The following is a 19,146-nucleotide window of genomic DNA, read 5'->3' as shown; positions in this document are numbered from 1 at the left end:
CACTGCAGGTACAGAAAAAGTTCTTTCTTCCCACGTGCTCACAGAATAATTTCGATACTAAGAAAGACACTATTGTTTCGCATAAAATAAAAATTTGAATAATAATTATTTTAAGAAATTCTTTGTAATAATTAGTTTTAAAAATAGAATTAAAAACATTTATTTGCTCAAGCGAAAAACTTATTATTATTTATCTTTGAAATTTCACTAAATAAATACTTTTAATATTTTTACACATCATAAATATTATACTTACCGATTTCACAGTGCCTCCATATATTTAACGATTTTATATATACTACACATATTCTACAACACATTTAAATATTCATTTATTGCTATTTCTATTGATTTGTTTGTATTGTATTGTTTTTCTTTCAGGGCACTTATAAAAGTTGTGCTATATCTAACGCGGTAGTGTTTTCGCAAGTGAATTTAAGGTGTTTTTAGTGATTACATATCATACTTGTTTAGATTTAAAACCTATATTTAATAATGGAGGCACTGAAGAAACAACGAGCAACGGCAAAGTCGGCTTTAACGCGAGCATATAATTGGTGTGATCAATTTTTAGATTCTCAACTAACTATAACAGAATTACAACTAAGAGAAGAATCAATAATTAAACATTTTGAACGTTATAATGTTATACAAGATAACATAGAACAAGCCACTGACGATGCCGATGCTCTTGAAAATCGTGATCTTATGGAAAAACATTATTTTAAATATTTAACTTTATTACGCGAAAAGTGCAAATCTCTCGTAGAGTCAAATCTACCCAGTCTTGCCACTCAAACTCCCACTGTTACACAAACCACGCCTACTAATGTAAAACTACCCCAATTATCACTTCAAATCTTCTCAGGCAACTACGATGAATGGATATCATTTTATCAACTCTTTACCTCCTTAATCATTGATAACCCCTCTCTGACAAACATTCAACGGTTTATATACCTGAAATCTTCTCTAAAAAATGAAGCTCTCGCCTTAATTGACTCTCTAGAATTAACCCACGAAAACTTTACCATTGCTCTTGACCTCTTGGAAAAACGATACTCTAATAACTTAAATATAATCAACGCACACTTAAAATCCATTTTGGACTACTCCACTCTCACTAAGGTTAATGCCCAAACACTCAGAGACTTCGTAACTACAATAAGAAAACACATTCAATCTTTAAAAAACTTATTCCAGTAGACACTTGGGACATCATCTTAGTTTACATTTTATCAAGAAAAATTGACTATAACTCCAAAAAACAATACGGAAAAAAAGAATTAAATCAGATTTACCCACATTAGACGAGTTTGTAGACATTTTAGAAGATAGGTGCAATTTATTAGGTGATTTAAGTGACTCACGTGACTCTAAAACGGAAAAACCTTCTTCGAAATTCTCTCGCACTACTTCTCTTCACACCAATGTTACCTACAATAAGTCTTCCAGTTCTAAATGCATATACTGTAATGACTTGTCTCATAAAATATATCGTTATCCACGTTTCTCATCTCTACCACACTCTGATAAATTAAATTTCACACATTCTCAACACATGTGCACAAACTGCTTGGGCACAGGACATTCTTACAATGAATGCATCTCTAAAACTTGCTCGATTTGTTCTAAAAAACATCACACTCTCTTGCACGTACGCAAAACCCACAACACTAACTTCTCGCATCCATCTCACAATTCAGGCACATCTCAAGGCCAAAGAACTACCTATCCTCAAGGCAATCAATATAATTGGAGATCCAATTCAAATCAAACACATTCTGATGCCAACTCCAGAAAACATAATTATCATCAAATTCAAGAAAAATCAAACCCTAATTTAAATTCTAATAAAAATCATACAGAATTCGACGACATGCCATCCTCCTCTGGCAATAACATCCACCCCGAGTCTATCACAGCGGTATCTCTAGATACCACAGGCGACCTTACATTCTCCGCTAAACCTTGTAATGTTCTATTAGCAACAATTAAAATATCATTATATTGTCTATCAACCAATTAAGGGTATACTATTTATAAATGAAATACATTTCTACTGAGCAAGAGTAGTTTATTTAAATCCACGTAACAAAAGAATCACCGCTTAATGGAAATATACCAAGTCGAAGGATAATCCGAAGTAATTATACCTTATAATTACTTGTACCCAGCCGAACTATTTATTCGGCCCACTTGGACGGTGCAGAGGAACCCAGCCCGTTCCACTGTATTTCATGTTGTTGTTTTGTAGCTTTTAGTTTTGGTTAAAACAAAGACCTATGTACTGTTGCCTAGTGATGAGGCGTATATTGCAAGCGTCGAAACCGGTAGCCTAGAAATTCTACTACAATAAAAAACTTACCTAAGATTGTGAAGATTGACTCATCTCGTATATACTAGTATTATGGACCCTCACTGGTAATCTTTTCATCATAATAAATTAACTTGAATTACTTTAGGTTGAACCAAAACTGTGAAATGTATGTATAGGAGTATTTATTATAGGAACATTAATAAATTTACTACAGAAGCATTCATATGGTCCTTCATATTAATGTATAAGTTGGCACACAAATGTTTCATGTAGTCACACATTTATTAATGGCAGTGATATTAAAAATTCAAATGCATGATACTGACAATAGACAATTAGAAATAAAAATATTAGGGCAGTGATACTCGAACAAGCTCATCACTTTCTACTTATTGAATTTTAATGTGGATACATAGTGCGACGACATTATTCTAGCGTTAGATACAAATTGATGTGGCATAATATCAGTGTACATATACTTCAAAGTACCAAATTCGCAATGTCCCAATAATAATTATAAGCAATGATAATTATCAATTTAACATCAAATGACAACAACAACATGACAGTCAAGAAATACAAGCACGAATTCTTAGCGGTAATAAGGGCTTTTATGCATACAAAGACTTAATGAAAAGTAAGTTACTGAATCGTGAGTCTAAGCTGAGAATCTACAAAACAGTAATTAGACCAGTGGTCACATATGGATCTGAAACGTGTACCCTCTCAACTACTGATGAAAATTAACTGAGAATATTTGAGCGCAAAATACTAAGGAAGATATTTGGATCAACCCAATGCAGCGATGGTTCGTGGAGAATTAAAATGAACCACGAGCTGGATGAACTAATGCAGAGCGCAGATATTGTCAGATTTGTAAAGTCACAAAGACTAAACTGGCTTGGTCACCTAGAAAGAATGCCAGATAATCGAGCTGTAAAAGTAGTCCAGAGATCGAAGCCATAAGGAAACAGAACAAGAGGAAGGCCCCGTAAAAGATGGATATACGACGTAGAGAGGGATCTTAAAACCATGAACATCAGGCAGTGGCGAAGGAAAGTATCTGACAGGGCAGAATGAAAGAACATTGTTAAGCAGGCGAAGACTCACAAAGGGTTGTAGCGCCATTAAAAGAAGAAGAAGAAGATCAATTATCAATTATTGATACCTAAAGCAATCTCTGGTGGTATATGGTCACACTAGTATTTTAATTGTGGTCTTAGTATATACTGGAGTATATACCCTAACTAGAGGTTTTAACATAAAACTTTTATGATTATAATTTTTTAATGATGTCCTGCATAATTTTAGTTTAAAATAGATAATTATCACTGGAATGATAGATACCCAATAATAAAATATTATATAACATTGTAAACAATTTATTTATTACATATTCCCATATATCATAGTCCCATATTTTACCTTGTATTATTTTGTGATTGATCATCAAGTTGTAAATTTTACACTGACCATACAAAATTCACAGGAAGTGTAACATTTTATCAGTATCCTTACTTTTTTTGCTTTATTTTAAGCAACCTTCTTCTTCTTCTCCTTTTATCTTCTTTGTGGAGAAGGCGATACAATTTCGAACTCAACGGACTTTTTGGTGATACAGATGTCGTAAACATTATCAAAATAAACCGCCTAAGATGGGTGGGTCACATTATGCGAATGGATAAAAGTGATTTTGCTAAAATAGCCATGTTAAAGAGGCCGGTCTGGACGATATGCAGGACGATTTATTGGCGATTAGAGTAAGGGGATAAAGGAGACAGGGAAGGATAGAAGAGTATTTTGAGGTAGACTAGGGCTCACAAAGGGCTTGAGCGCTAACCGATGATGATAATGAACGTTAAATACACCTCCAATTATTCTATCGGATTTCTTGTGATGTATCTGGGTTTTAATAAAAATTCATTACAGAGGGATCTATTCCATACGCTTCATCTGCCAGGAGCAAAGCTCTTTATGGATTTAGACGCATAACGAATCAAATGTTTTCCAGATTCTACTGTCATGAGTGGAACCGAGTTATTGTACTTCTAAACTTCTAAATTTATCCCCTGCATCGTACGTTGCTTAAATAGTACTGCTAGCAAAACCTTTGCAGTTTATATATTCAATTACGGCTGGAAACGAATAAACTTACTGCCAAAGAAGTCGTGTTTAACGTATTTCCTAAATGGAAAAGGGAAACTTGATTCATAGGTTTACGTTCTTCCAGATTTTCTCAATTACTTCTGCAATTGTTTTAAACACACTACTTCGATGGATTCCAATTATTTCTCTTACATTGTTTTGGTAACCCGGATCACCTAAATAACGTAAAACCATTTTCATTTCGTGAAACGGTGATAATGCACCCACCACCTCGTGTCTCATTATTTTCCTCACTAAAGAAATGGTTGGTTGACCAATGCATGTTTGTTTCGTTGAAACGAAAAAGATTTCTAAAATCATGTGGTGATAGTTTTACGCGTCTTTTGAAACCTTTTACTGCTCTTGCAGTCTTTAGAAATGCCATAATTACCACACACTGTGTGTTACTACTGTCTGTGTTATTTCTCTGGACGCAAAGTCTGCAACGCAATTTTATAAAAATGAAGCTTTTATGACTTTATTCAAATAATTGGAAGTATTTGCTTAGGGTGAGCTTGTTCTTAAATTTAGTTCCTCAAGTTTCTCTCTGTAAACATTTTACTTGCGGCATATCTAATATTACTAGCCATATTTATTAAAATTTAATCCCTCCTATTTTGATTCTGAACGTGTAAAATATTCTTACCATTTAGTACAAGTACTGATGTCGTTCTGTTTATATAAAACACAGAACATATAAAGATAAAATATAGATGAATATATAAAGGTTAAAAAAATAAAATATATACAACGTAAATTGGACAATAAACCAATTACACAAATTAAAATTGTCGGCAGTATAATACAACATTTCACAATTTTCTGAAAGTTCCTTATTGAATGTTTAAGTAGATAATAATCGATGGATCGCCCGGCGTTCCTTACGCAATATTAAATTAAACAAGAACATCATAAACAGCGAAATGCTTCTCCGAGATATTAATAAATATTCCTAAAAGACTGCAATTACTGCCAGTCTTTGTCTTACAATTCAAAAGAGTACTTGTTGATAAGCTCTTCTTCGCCAGACATCAACAGCTTTACGGGGTATCGTTAAAAAGTTCTCGGATCGTAAAACTGGCGTAGAAGGAAAGTTAAACAATTACGTAATGATCTTTTGATGAGAGAGTAGGGTGGCAAAGTGCCTGAGGGAGGTTTTCTTAATTGTAATGCCTTTAAAAGGAGTTATTATTGTAAGTGTTTTCGTTGAGTTATGAATCATGTGTTAGCTTTTAATTTTTTTTTGTGCAAATAATACGACCATCAATTTCCAAATTTAAAATTTAATTTTGGGGTCGTAATAATAATACAAAAATAAAATTTCAATACTATAGATTATGTTTGTCTGTCTGTCCGTCCGTCTGTCCAGTCTTAGATTGAAAAAATAGATGGAGAAAAGCTTACGACGGATTTAGAGTAGGCACATAAAGTTATACTTAAAGCAAAAATTGTCAAAACAGAAATACTTGGTTTTGAAAAATTAATAAAAACGGTATACCTAACTCGCAAGTTACGATACATAAATTTTCATAAAACTTTTTGACTTCCGGTTAAAATTTTTGTTGACCTCCGTTTATTTATTTCGAGTTACAACTGTACAAAATAAAAATTCGCAAAGAAAAATGATTTTCGCACCGATATAGATTTTCGCCCCCTTAATTGTAGACCGTAAAGTCATTAACAAAGTAAGCGCAAAGTGGAATTTTCATATCACGTTTTGTTAACACACCTTTAACTACGACTTTCTCGTAAGGTATCTATTTTGTAACTGTTAAGGTATTGTATTTAAAAAGTATTGAGAAATATACAGGGGTTTCATATTACGGTGTCAAATCAAAGTTATGTTTTCTTGTGTTCCAATAGAACACTATAGGGCAAACCAGAGTTAGGTGGATTTATGATACAGGTATACCACTATGAACGGCAAATATTTAATTCATATAAGCATATACTGTAATCGATCTAAGGATCTATGAACAGAAAACCAAATATATGTGCATTAACAGAGAAAAAAGATTTTATAGAAGAGGACAAAATGTAACACTAGACCCATATAACACTGAAAGAGTGGAGAGTTTTAAATATCTTGGATCAACAATTACAGCAGATAACGATATCACGAAAGAGATAAAAGGGAGAATTTAGACAGCAAACAGATGTATGTATAGCCTCTACAACACTATTAAATCTCTCCATATATAAAACAGTAATTAGTCCGGTGCTATAAATGGGTGCGAGAGGTAGACGCTGACAAAATCAATGGAAAGAAAACTCAGATGTTTTGAGAGAAAAATCCTCAGTAGAATCTTTAGACTTTATCACGACCAGAATTCTAACCAATACCGAATAATGACAAATGCCGAGGCCAAACAGATGTATAGGACTAACTATGTAGTTCAAGAGATTAAATCCCAACGTTTAAGTTGGCTGACCATGTCTACAGACTCTCTAAAACCGCCTTACAACGTTAATCTGGGAGGAAAGCAAGAACGCCCTTAGGACGTCCACGATGCGACGGAGAGATAACATATGGTCAGATTTAAGAACAATGTAGCTACCCACTGACAACTATAATGGATGACCGTTCGAGATGGAATAAAATTCATTAAATGGAGTGTACGCAATAGTACCTCTCTTGAGATTTTTGTTATAGTGGCATTATTGTCGATTTACGCAGAAATTTTCTTTAATGTAATTTCATTCCTAAAGAAAATGAATGAACTTTTTGACGAATAACTTCGTACTTCATCTTTCAAGACTTGGTTTTCTCTCCCTTGTTTCTTTGTTAAGATGCTGCAAAGAGAAACAGCATCCAAAACATTCAAATTTTCTCATTTCCTAACACCTTGTAGATATTTATTACAGAAATGTTTACCTTCTGGAGTTAAAATTGTTTTAGTACGTTTGTTACCGCTCTTCATATTATTACCGGCCCTAGCTTAATAAATTGGATTTCCGGAAAAAAATAGTTACAAAATTAAAATTACAAATTAACTATAAAATAGTTGTTTTTTATTTTAATAAATGTTTTTATATATACCTATTTGGCATAAATAAACTGTGACTTTTATATTTGTACTAATCATTTTAAAACTAAAAATAAAAGGAAACATATGTTACTGTTAAATCACGAATATCGGATAATACTAAAATTACTCGGATAGAGTTAGAAATTATTCAAGCATAATAGATAAAGCTATTATATTTGTGAATAATTCGTTGTATTCTGGATTTATCCAGTTAATACTTTATTTTCCTGTTAAAATAAATAACCGTTTCTAATTTGAAGTAAAAATGAACATGATTTTTATCGCTGTTAGTTATATCAAGTTCTCAATCCTTAGTTATCCTTTGCCTTTTATCCAGCCAATTTAGATAATACGCAAAGTATCCGGGTAAAACTAGTTTTAACCAATTTCGGGGTTTACTGGTAACATATATACAAAATGTTAGGTGTTCTAGCTTCTACTACATAATATAATGTTAGATAAAAAAATAAACAAAGACAATTTTCAGTTTTGGTATTGCATAAAATAAATCTAAAGCGACGAATGTAACTAAATTATGTGAAGAAGGTGACATTAATGAAAATGAAAATGCTCTAAAGATCCCCGATTAAATACGCGTCCTTGAATGTTCAATGCTGCAATATATTTAAAAAAAAAATCATTAATTGCATAATAATTAGTTAACTACGTTTAAATTGAGAAAATATATAATTTGGCATTAATTACCAAACGAAATATGGTAAAATGGGGAAAAATAGATTCAGATGATGGTAACCGGCCGTAAATAAATTTTATTTCTAGAAATGCCTTCACCTTATAAAGATACACCTCCCAGTACAATATTTATCTATATAGTTAAGAAGCTTTTTATGTTTTAGACATGTAGAGTTACTACACATATTATAAATAAACCGGTACACCGATTAAAATAATTTTACCAAAATAATCAGTACTTACCTTCTAAAGTCTACCGTAAAATCCAAAATAATTTATAAATAAACACACAAACATACACTTAACAATCAGATATATAATTTAGGAAGAAACAAACATAAAAATAAATAACACAGTATCCGCGTTTGCCAATATGATACACCAGCGGCCAAATCTCAACTGATAACTCACAAGAAATTTAACATTTTGTATTCAAGCAAGCAATTTGATTAACCCAGTCTGAGAGACTTGCACACCCCTTGCACTTGCACCCGAATGACATTCGGGTGTTACAATTTATTGGAGCGAGGTGTATTGATAAAATGTCCAGTGCTGCGTGCCGGGGCTTCTTCTGTTGGTAGAGCTACGAATTATCTAGACTTTATGTGTTTGCCAGGATTTGCTGTTTTAATCTTATTTGCTTCCATCGATGGAATGCATCATATCTCATTATCTCTCGCAGGATCGATCTTGGGTGATTCTCTAATTCTGCAAATCTAATTCTGTCTTTTTCTGCCATTTTATCTATCACCCTTACTTGTTGCAGTTCTCTAAACAGAAAACGTTCAGCGACGTATCTGGGTACATTTGCCGCTTCTCTCAGAATGTTATTGTGGGCTGCTTGTATTTTCTTTTTATTTAAATTGCTTATGTGTCTCCATGCGAGAGATGCATATGTGATTATTGGAAGTATGATGCTATTTATCAGTCTGATTTTCGTCTTTACGCGCAGTTTGCTTTTTCTACCTGTGAGTTCTCTTATTGCTGCTCTGGCTGTTTTTTTATGGTAAGGTAAGCCTTGGTCCATAGTGACTCCTAGGTATTTCGCTTCCCTTTTCCATTCGATGGGATTATCTTACACTAACAGCTGTTCCTCTGGGTTTTCTGTTTTCTTTTTGAATATGATTGCTTGTGTCCTTTCTGAATTGATTGCTATTTTCTATTGGATACACCATTCTTCAATGTTATCCAATGCTGTCTGTAGATTGTTGACCGCTACTTCTAAGTTTCTGTGTTTGGCCGCAATTAATGTGACGTCTGCATAACGGCTGAGTAGTGTTCCTGGTGTTTTTGGAACATCTACGGTGTACATTGTGTACAGTAGGGGTAACAGGACTGCTCCTGGTGGCACTCCAGCCTCCTGGGCTCCGTGCTTGGATAGTACTTGTCCTATTAGTACCTTGAAGCTTCGGTTGCTCAAGTACGAAGATATCAGTCTCGTCATGACCTCACTGTATCCGTAGCCTCTTATTTTGTATATTAGGCTTTATGCCCGACTCTGTCAAAGACTTTGCTTACATCCTGGAACGCTGCTTCTGTGTACTGTTTTTCGGTAAATCCAGCTGTTATGTATTTTGTCAGTCTAAGTACTTGTAATTCGATAGAGTGTTCTGCTCTAAATCCAAACTGAGCTTCTGGGTTTAGTCCTATTTCGTATGTTTCAGCTTGTAGTCTGCTTAGTAATACTCTTTCTAAGATCTTGCTGACTATTGGCAGTAAGCTTATCGGCCTGTAGTTTTGCGAAAACTTGGTATTTTTTTCTGATTTCGGAATCATGATAACATGGCTTCCTTTCATCGATTTGGGAAGAGCCTGTGTCCAATATCAAATCTTCAGAATTCATATCCGAAATTGGACAGTATAATTTTATCACCCAGTAGACCGAATGAATCTATTTGTTATTAAATACACACACGTAGTTAATTAGGTTACATACACATTTGGTCAATTATAAATAATAATTTGGACATCAGTCAAAAGTACTGACAAAGTTAAACAATTTACATAAATTAAATACACATATCACGCTAGGTACGCGAAAAACATTGACCCAAATAGAATTTATATAAAACTAATATCTCTTGACTAGAGAAGCATTCAATCAATATTCACTCAACGAACATATAGTCTTCAACGATCAACTTCATCAGTCTCTACTCAAAGTAATCCCGGGTCTACACCCATAGTGTACGTCTCAACAATAAACTCTGCTACTATTATTTGGTGTTTCCATTACAACAGAACGAACATCTTCACTGAGCCAACGAAGGGAATTTGTTCATGGTCCTATCGAGAAACAGAATACTTCAAGGAAGTTTGAGAGAGCCTATACAGTCCACGACAGCAACACCCTCAGTAGCAGAGAGAGACCACTAGACCCGGGAGAACGAGAGCAGTACCAAAGCCGAGAGCCAGACTAGAGCCGAGAGCAGTACCAAAGCCGAGAGCCATACTAGAGCCGAGAGTAGTACCAAAGCCGAGAGCCATACTAGAGCCGCAGAGCAGCCAAAGGACAGGACCGATTGCAGAACCCACCAGAAGCGAGGGATCCTCAACGTCTAAGAACACAAAAAACCGTAAGTTTTTGAATAATTACAAAATCTTCCAACTTTACAATCTTACAATTTAACAAGTTTTTTTTTTATTACAATTTAACAATTTAGAACAACAATCTCCACTCTATCAATCGTATAATAATGTACTTTAGAATGCATACCATTTAAATAATACAGAGAATTGATAAAACAAAAATAAACGTCATTCACAACTATAATTAACTAAACAGTAATTTTGTATGACAATTTGAAAAAAGAAACGTTCATACATATAGCTGGCTTTTAATTACAATTAAATATTTTATTTCGAAAAATTAAAATAATTACGTAGCAAATAATTTCATTTATTTTGATAACAATATATATATATATATATATATATATATATATATATATATATATATATATATATATATATATATATATGTATATATATCATTATAAGAGTGTGTGGATTACATCTTGACCTACCTCAATGCAAAGAATAGCACAGCAGGCAAGGTCAAACTCATATTTCGCTAAATTGCACATTCCGATAGAAAAGAAAGTGTTATAATACAGGTATACTTATTTAATACATAACGTACATTTAGTATTGTCTAATATATTTACCGCTGAATGTAAAAATTTTTAAAATAATCATGGAGAGTCTATACGTTAAGCAAGCGGAAATAGGAACAGAAATAGTGAAACTCGTTTCAAATACAAAAAAGGATTCCCAATCTCGGAAAAATCAACAATACATCCGGGAAAGACAGGAAAAATTAGAAGAATATTGGGCAAAATTTTTAAATAACCACGAAAAGCTGCTAGAAGGGGGTATAACGAAAGAAAAATATTTTGAAACAAAATACTATGATCAGGTATTTAAGACATACATTGAGGGGAAAACCCTGTTGGAAGAATATGGAAGGGTGCTGAAAAGAGGAAAAGCACCGAAAGTAAAGGAGATACAGATAAGAAAACAAAGAATCGAGGAATTATTACGGCCAGAAAATGAACAAGACTTGCAGGAGGATGAAGAATTGCAGTCAGAGTTAAGAGAATACATGGAAAAGGTGAATACACTAATGATTGAAGCAGCAGTAAATGAGGAACTGGACGCTACAGATATTGGAGAAGTAGAGAGAATAAATCATCTAAAGAGGAAAGTCAGGGAAGTTTTAAAGAAAATAAGGCCAGGAATGCAACGGCCAGAAAGCACACAGAGGAGGGACGGTGTGACATTGCCGCAGGTAAAAATCCCTGTGTATGAAGGCAGATATGAAACGTGGAGAACTTTCCACGATCTGTTTACTAAAGTAATACATGAAAACGACCAGTTATCAAACGCAGAAAAAATGCAGTACCTAAAAACTCAAGTAAGAGGGGAAGCCAACAGAATGATACAACACTTAAACATATCCGAGGCCAACTACGAAGTGGCCTGGAACATGCTAAAAGATAGGTATGAGAACCCAAGGATGATATTGTTTAAATTAATAGACAGGATGCTACTAGCGCAGGAAGTAAAGGAATCTTCTGCTAGAGCATTGAAATCACTACATGACACCTTCCACGAAAGTCTGGAAGCCATAGGAGGGTTAGGAACAGACACGGAAGCGTGGAGCCCATTGATAGCCCGAATTATCATAACGAAATGGGACAATGAAACTAGGAGGCTGTACGAAAACCACATTGGAGACAGTAGAGAGATACCGACGTACAAATCGACACAAACATTCTTACAGCAAAGATTTCAGACACTGGAACTGCTGGAGTCAGAAAAAAGACAAGAGAAGCAAGGAGGATCTCTTAGGAAACAAAGAACACATTGCGTGATATGCAACGGAGATCACGGAGTACCGAACTGCAGAGAATTTCAGGAACTCAATGTAAGAGACCGGAACAGGATGATAAAAGAAAAAGGATTGTGTACAAACTGCCTAGCACATAAAAAAGAAAAACAATGTTACTCACAATATAGGTGCAGACACTGTGGCCGAGACCACCACCATATGTTGCATTATGAAAAAGGAAACACAAGCAACAAAAGAAACTCCAATGAAACGAAACGAGAACAAACACAAGAAAGAAATGGAAGAGATTCAAACAATAGAAGAAACGGGTACCAAGCTTATAGGTACAGAGGAGGAAATAATAATCCATACAACGCCAGAGAACAAAATAACGGAAGGCGAGAAAATACACAAGATACCAATGGGCCTAGGAATAGCAACGACCAGCAAAGAGGGCAGAATTCAGTAAACTGTGCAAGCCATAAGGAAGGTGAAGCATTACTAGCGACAGCTGTGGTACGCATAAGAGATGCGAAAGGAGATTCACACATAATGAGAGCACTAATCGACCAAGGGTCACAATGCGCATTTATAACGGAACAAGCTGCGACGACGCTAGGAACAACAAGGAAGCCCATACAGGCGACCATATCCGGGATAGGCTCGTCAGGAGAAAAAACAGCCAACTGGAGTATGAAACTTTTAATCGAAACTCATTACGAAAGTGACTTCGAGATGGAAATAGAAGCACTAGTACTACCGAAGATAACAAGGAATTTACCGGAAAAGGATATAATTCTACCGGACTATAACGAGAAAAATGCAATACTGGCAGATCCAAGATATTACAAGGTAGGGAAGATAGACTTACTACTAGGAGTAAAAGAATACAGTTACCTATTGACAGAAGGGATGCACAGAATAAGTAATGGACTCCTGAGTCAAAACACCAAACTAGGATGGATAGTTTCGAGAATAGCACGAGAAAGGGAGAATATAAAAGCAGAAGTAAGCTGTATGATATCAAGACAAGAAATGGACGTACAAATAAAGAACTTCTGGGAATTAGAAGAAGTAAATCAGGATACAAGTTTCTCAGTGGAAGAACAAGAATGTGAAGAACTGTATCGACAGACTGTAAAAAGGAATGAAGAAGGGAGATACGAAGTAAAAATTCCGTTTAGGGAAGACGTCGCAAAGTTAGGAGAATCTAAACAGCAAGCATTCGCCAGATTGATGCAACTAGAAAGGAAGTTTGCAAAAGACAAACAGTTAGAAGCGAATTACAGACAATTCATGGAAGATTATGAAAACCAAGGTCATATGGTAATAGCAGAAAACCAGGGAGATGGGTACTACTTACCTCATCATCCAGTGAGAAAAGAGGACAGTACTACAACGAAAATAAGAGCCGTGTTTGACGCATCAAGCAAAAGCTCATCGGCAGTAAGCCTGAATGATATTATGCACACAGGGCCGAAATTACAACAAGACTTGACAAATATACTATTACGATGGAGATCCAATAAGGTAGCATACTCAGCGGATCTGGAAAAAATGTTTAGACAAATCAGAATGGCAGAAGAAGACCAAAAATATCAAAAAATTTTGTGGAGAAAGGACACAAAGGACCACATACAAGAGTATAACTTAACGACGGTGACATACGGCACGGCCGCAGCACCCTTTTTAGCGTTAAGAACAATACAACAATTACAAGAAGACGAAGGAGCGAGGTTCCCGTTGGCATCGAAAATTGTAAAAGAAAACATGTATGTAGACGATATACTAGGAGGAGCTGAGACAGTGCAGGAAGCAGAAACAGCCCAAAAGGAATTAATACAACTGTTCAGAAAAGGAGGTTTCACTCTTAGAAAATGGTTGAGCAACGAAGAAAAAATAATGGAGAACGTACCGGAGGATATGAGGAACGTAGACTCGAAGGCATTCAAACAAGAAGAAGTACGGAGAACGTTAGGAATACACTGGTCACCTAAAGAGGATATAATCACATTCAAAATAGGGATAACGACGGCAAAGAAAATAACGAAAAGACACGTACTGTCAGAAGTAGCAAAACTATACGACCCACTGGGATGGATAGCACCTGTAGTAATTCAGGCGAAAATGTTCATACAGGAATTATGGGAGCAAAAGACCAGTTGGGATAAAGAATTAACTAGCAACCAACAAAGCAGGTGGAATACATACCAGGCGCAATTAGTAAATCTGGAGAAAATAACATTGCCCAGGTGGAACAACTTAAGCAAGATAAACAGAGTAGAACTGCATGGATTTGCAGATGCGTCTATGAAAGGATATGGAGCGGTAATCTACTCAAGGGTATTAGGCCCAGAAATTAAAACGAATCTAATGATAGCAAAATCGAAAGTCGCACCATTGAAAGGGAAAACGACGTTACCGAGGCTCGAGCTGTGTGCCGCGGTACTACGAGCAAATTTAATGAAGAAAACCCTACAAGCATTGAACAGGGAAAACATTGAGGTATATGCATGGTCGGACTCAACGATAACCCTGGCTTGGATAAGGGGATCATCAAAAAGGTGGAAAATGTTCGTCGCCAACAGAGTAGAGGAAATAAGACGCGTTATAGGACCGAAAAATTGGCATAAGGTAGATACAAAGGAAAATCCAGCGGACATCCTCTCACGTGGAAGTACCGCATCAGAATTATTAGAAGCAGAGCTATGGTGGAAGGGACCAACTTGGCTGACTAGTAACAAAACTTTAACTCAGGAATCAGAAGAAATACCAGAGACAAATGAGGAGGAAGTCAAAACGAAAATAACGGTGCACACGACAACGATAAAGGAGGACATATGCGAGAGATTCTCAAATTTAGAAAGAATGAGAAGAGTACTTTCATATTGTAGGAGATTTGCAGACAAATGCAGAAAAAAGAAGGACAATGGACAAAGTCAGATTACAGTCCAAGAATTAGAGGAAACGCTATTAAAGGTGATAAAGCACACACAGCACGCCTACTTCAAACAAGAAATAAATAAGCTGGAGAAGAAACAGCAATTAGACAAGAAAAATAAATTAGCGTCATTGGTACCATTCCTGGATAGACAAGGAATTCTAAGAGTCACCGGAAGACTGAGACACACGAATCTAAAGTACGGAGAAAAACATCCGATAATTTTGCCAAAGGATAGTGCATTAACAAAGTTACTTATAACAGATAGTCACGCAAGAAATCTACATAGCGGATTACAACAAACACTACAGTACATAAAAAGGAAATACTGGATAACCAACGGCAGAAGAACCGTGAAAGATCATCTAGCAAAATGTTTAAGGTGCAGGAGGTATAAAAGCCAAGCAGCACAACAATTAATGGGAGATCTACCGAAAGACAGAGTGAACCCGAGTCATCCCTTTACTAACACAGGGATAGATTATGCCGGGCCAATAAAAATAAGTACCACGAGAGGCAGAGGACAGAGGAGCTATAAGGGCTACATCTCAGTATTTGTGTGTCTGTCAACGAAGGCAGTACACCTTGAGGTAGTAAGCGATATGTCTACGGATGCTTTCATCGCAGCGTTCAAGAGATTTACGGCACGCAGAGGACAGTGCAACAACGTATACAGCGATAACAGAACCACATTCGTAGGAACAGCAAATTTGTTGAAAAAAGAAAATCAAAAAATAGATGACGAGATAAAACAAGGATTACTGGCACTAGGTACTCAGTGGCATGTCATACCTGCATATGCACCACATTTCGGAGGATTATGGGAGAGCGCAGTGCGAATAATGAAATATCACTTGAAAAGAATCATCGGGGAAACAGTTCTAACATATGAAGAATTGAGTACCGGTGCTGGCACAAATAGAAGCATGTATGAACTCGAGACCATTATGTGGGTCATCAGAAGACCCTGAAGGGAAAATAGCCCTGACACCAGCTCACTTCCTTATAGGGAGAGAAATTATATCACCAAATCGGGAAGAAGAGCTTACGACTTATTTGAAGATGCCGACGAGGTGGAGATTAGTGGAGAAAATAAAAAGAGACTTCTGGAAAATTTGGAAACAGGAATACCTGCACCAATTACAACAGAGAAATAGATGGCATAAGGCGCACCCTAACATAAAAGAAGAAGAAATAGTTATAATTAAAGAAGAGGATACACCTCCAGGCAGATGGCCATTAGCGAGGGTAACAGAAACACACCCTGGAGCGGAGGGATTAACCAGAGTAGTAACAGTGAGAAAGGCAAACGGGAAACTGACTAAAAGACCCATACATAAGCTAATACGACTGGAAGAAGAGAAACAGGAAAAGCCGAAAAAGGCAGCAGCACTAAGATGGAAGAAAATACTAGTAGCTATAATGTTTTTAACGATGTTAAAACCCATAAAGGCAGAACCGTATAAAATATATAATCCGGTACCAGGATTTTTCACAGAAGACCTTGGAGAGGTCGTCATAGACCGGGGAACATTTCGAATAAAGGTGTTACTCGAAAAAGGAAGAATTCGAACAGAGCACCAACTAATAGGAAATATGATACAAGGCGTACGAGAACTGTGTCATGAGATAAAAATCGTGAATTGTAAGGATATAATAGAGAAGTTAGAGGAAGGACAAAGAAAGGCGGAGTCAGTAAGCGAGGGGTTGACAGTAGAAATAAAAGGAAGGGAAAGAAGAGGAATATTAGGAACAATATTAACCTCAGTATTTGGAGTCAATGACGAAGCCTACAGTAACATTGAAGCATTAGATAATAACCAAAAGGAGCTAATAAAGGGATCACAGCACCAGGCGAAGATAATGCTAGAAACAATAACATCAATCAATCACACAGAGAACAGGATAAACGAGCAAATGAACAAGTTTAACAAAGCACTAATCACAGGTCTACAAGAAATATCTAAAGGACTTAACGAAGTAGAAGACAAAGCACAAAAACTAGAAACCGAATATAGCACGTTACGAATACAAACGATAGCATTACAAGTTATGGACTTCATAAACGAATATACTCAATTTTACGAGGGAATATTAAACCTTCACTATAACCACGGACACTTCATTGATATAGTGAAACCGGGTGAAATAACCAAATTAATAGGGAAAGCAGGGCAGATACTGCCTCAAGGGGTCGAAATACGACGACAACCCATTATAGAAACAGAAGTCAGTCATGACGACAGATATATAACAGTCATCGGCTACTTCATAGTGACAGGGAAAAATAAGTACAGCATGCTCAAAGTCACGGCCATACCACTTAACGTTGAGGGGTCGGTGTTGCGCACATTTGTCGCCCCAAGGAATCTACTGGTCGTAGATTATAACACACTGCACTACTTCGAATTGACCACGGAAGATAGAGAAAGGTGCTTACTGTTGACAAAGGCGCAGATAGCGTGCTCACCAACGGCTATAAGAAACATGGATATCTAACCAAACTGCATACTAGAAGAAATTTATGAGCGATCTAAGAATAGCACATGTCCAGTGGTAGCCAGGACAATACAGACAGCTCAATGGAGTAAGATGGGTACTCCCAACCTCTGGCTAGTTATCACGCCAGTCACGATACACATATCCATTATTTGCGATGGAAATCGGAGCGAAAGAGTACTGGAACGAGTCACATTCCTGAAGCTTTCACCCAAATGTATCGCCCAAACGAAAAATATTACATTACTCCCCACTAGCAGTGGGGTGGACAGAGCAGTGACGAGTTACCTGAAGTCGCCAATCACTCCCGTGGCCCAACTGGTGGCGAGGACACCCCGCAAGTTTAACACGCCTCTAAACACCTACCTTGACATACCAGGAGGAGAGCTACGTCATGTGTTACTTGAGGAGGAGAGTCTGGAACAAGAAATGACGCATACGCAGTGGCGATCGATTCACGAATCTAATTGGCATTATTTTGTGGCCACCGGGATCATTACTATAATGGTAATAATTGGGATACTCACGTTATGGAAGTACCGTCCTGTTGCACGACTATGTCGTTCAGGGAATCCACAAACTCAGACTAACGAACAGGAAGTACCTGTATTAGTTAGTAATCGGCACAACAATGTACGGTCGACTTCCCAAGTTGACATCCCACTTTCCACATTTTCATCCAATTGCCCTAATTTTAATCTAGAGATAGAGTCGGACATTGATAGCTAGGGTACGGTTGGAAGATTATTGATTATTCTTAAACTATTTATAATTTATCATGTTTGAATTTTACTATGTTATGTAATACTTATATGTAAACTTTGAGTATTGACACTTGGGCCAGATTGCCCGATTCCGCAGTATGTCCAATATCAAATCTTCAGAATTCATATCCGAAATTGGACAGTATAATTTTATCACCCAGTAGACCGAATGAATCTATTTGTTATTAAATACACACACGTAGTTAATTAGGTTACATACACATTTGGTCAATTATAAATAATAATTTGGACATCAGTCAAAAGTACTGACAAAGTTAAACAATTTACATAAATTAAATACACATATCACGCTAGTTACGCGAAAAACATTGACCCAAATAGAATTTATATAAAACTAATATCTCTTGACTAGAGAAGCATTCAATCAATATTCACTCAACGAACATATAGTCTTCAACGAT

At 36.1% G+C, this 19,146-nt stretch overlaps 1 protein-coding gene across 1 annotated transcript; it reads left to right on the top strand.

The window, feature by feature from the left end:
- Nucleotides 1–495: 495 nt before the first annotated feature.
- Nucleotides 496–1,206, top strand: LOC140432432 (uncharacterized). Its single transcript, XM_072520334.1, has one exon. It carries the CDS (start codon nt 496–498, stop codon nt 1,204–1,206), a length of 711 nt encoding a protein of 236 aa, XP_072376435.1.
- Nucleotides 1,207–19,146: the final 17,940 nt, after the last annotated feature.

This window comes from Diabrotica undecimpunctata, chromosome 1 (assembly GCF_040954645.1).
Source record: "Diabrotica undecimpunctata isolate CICGRU chromosome 1, icDiaUnde3, whole genome shotgun sequence".
NCBI lineage: Eukaryota > Metazoa > Arthropoda > Insecta > Coleoptera > Chrysomelidae > Diabrotica > Diabrotica undecimpunctata.
The sequence above is the reverse complement of the archived record's forward strand: the minus strand, read 5'-3'. Positions and strand labels throughout refer to the sequence as shown.

Excerpts from the sequence above, each read along its gene's own strand:
- LOC140432432 (XM_072520334.1), top strand. The coding sequence starts at position 496 with ATGGAGGCACTGAAGAAACAACGAGCAACGGCAAAGTCGGCTTTAACG.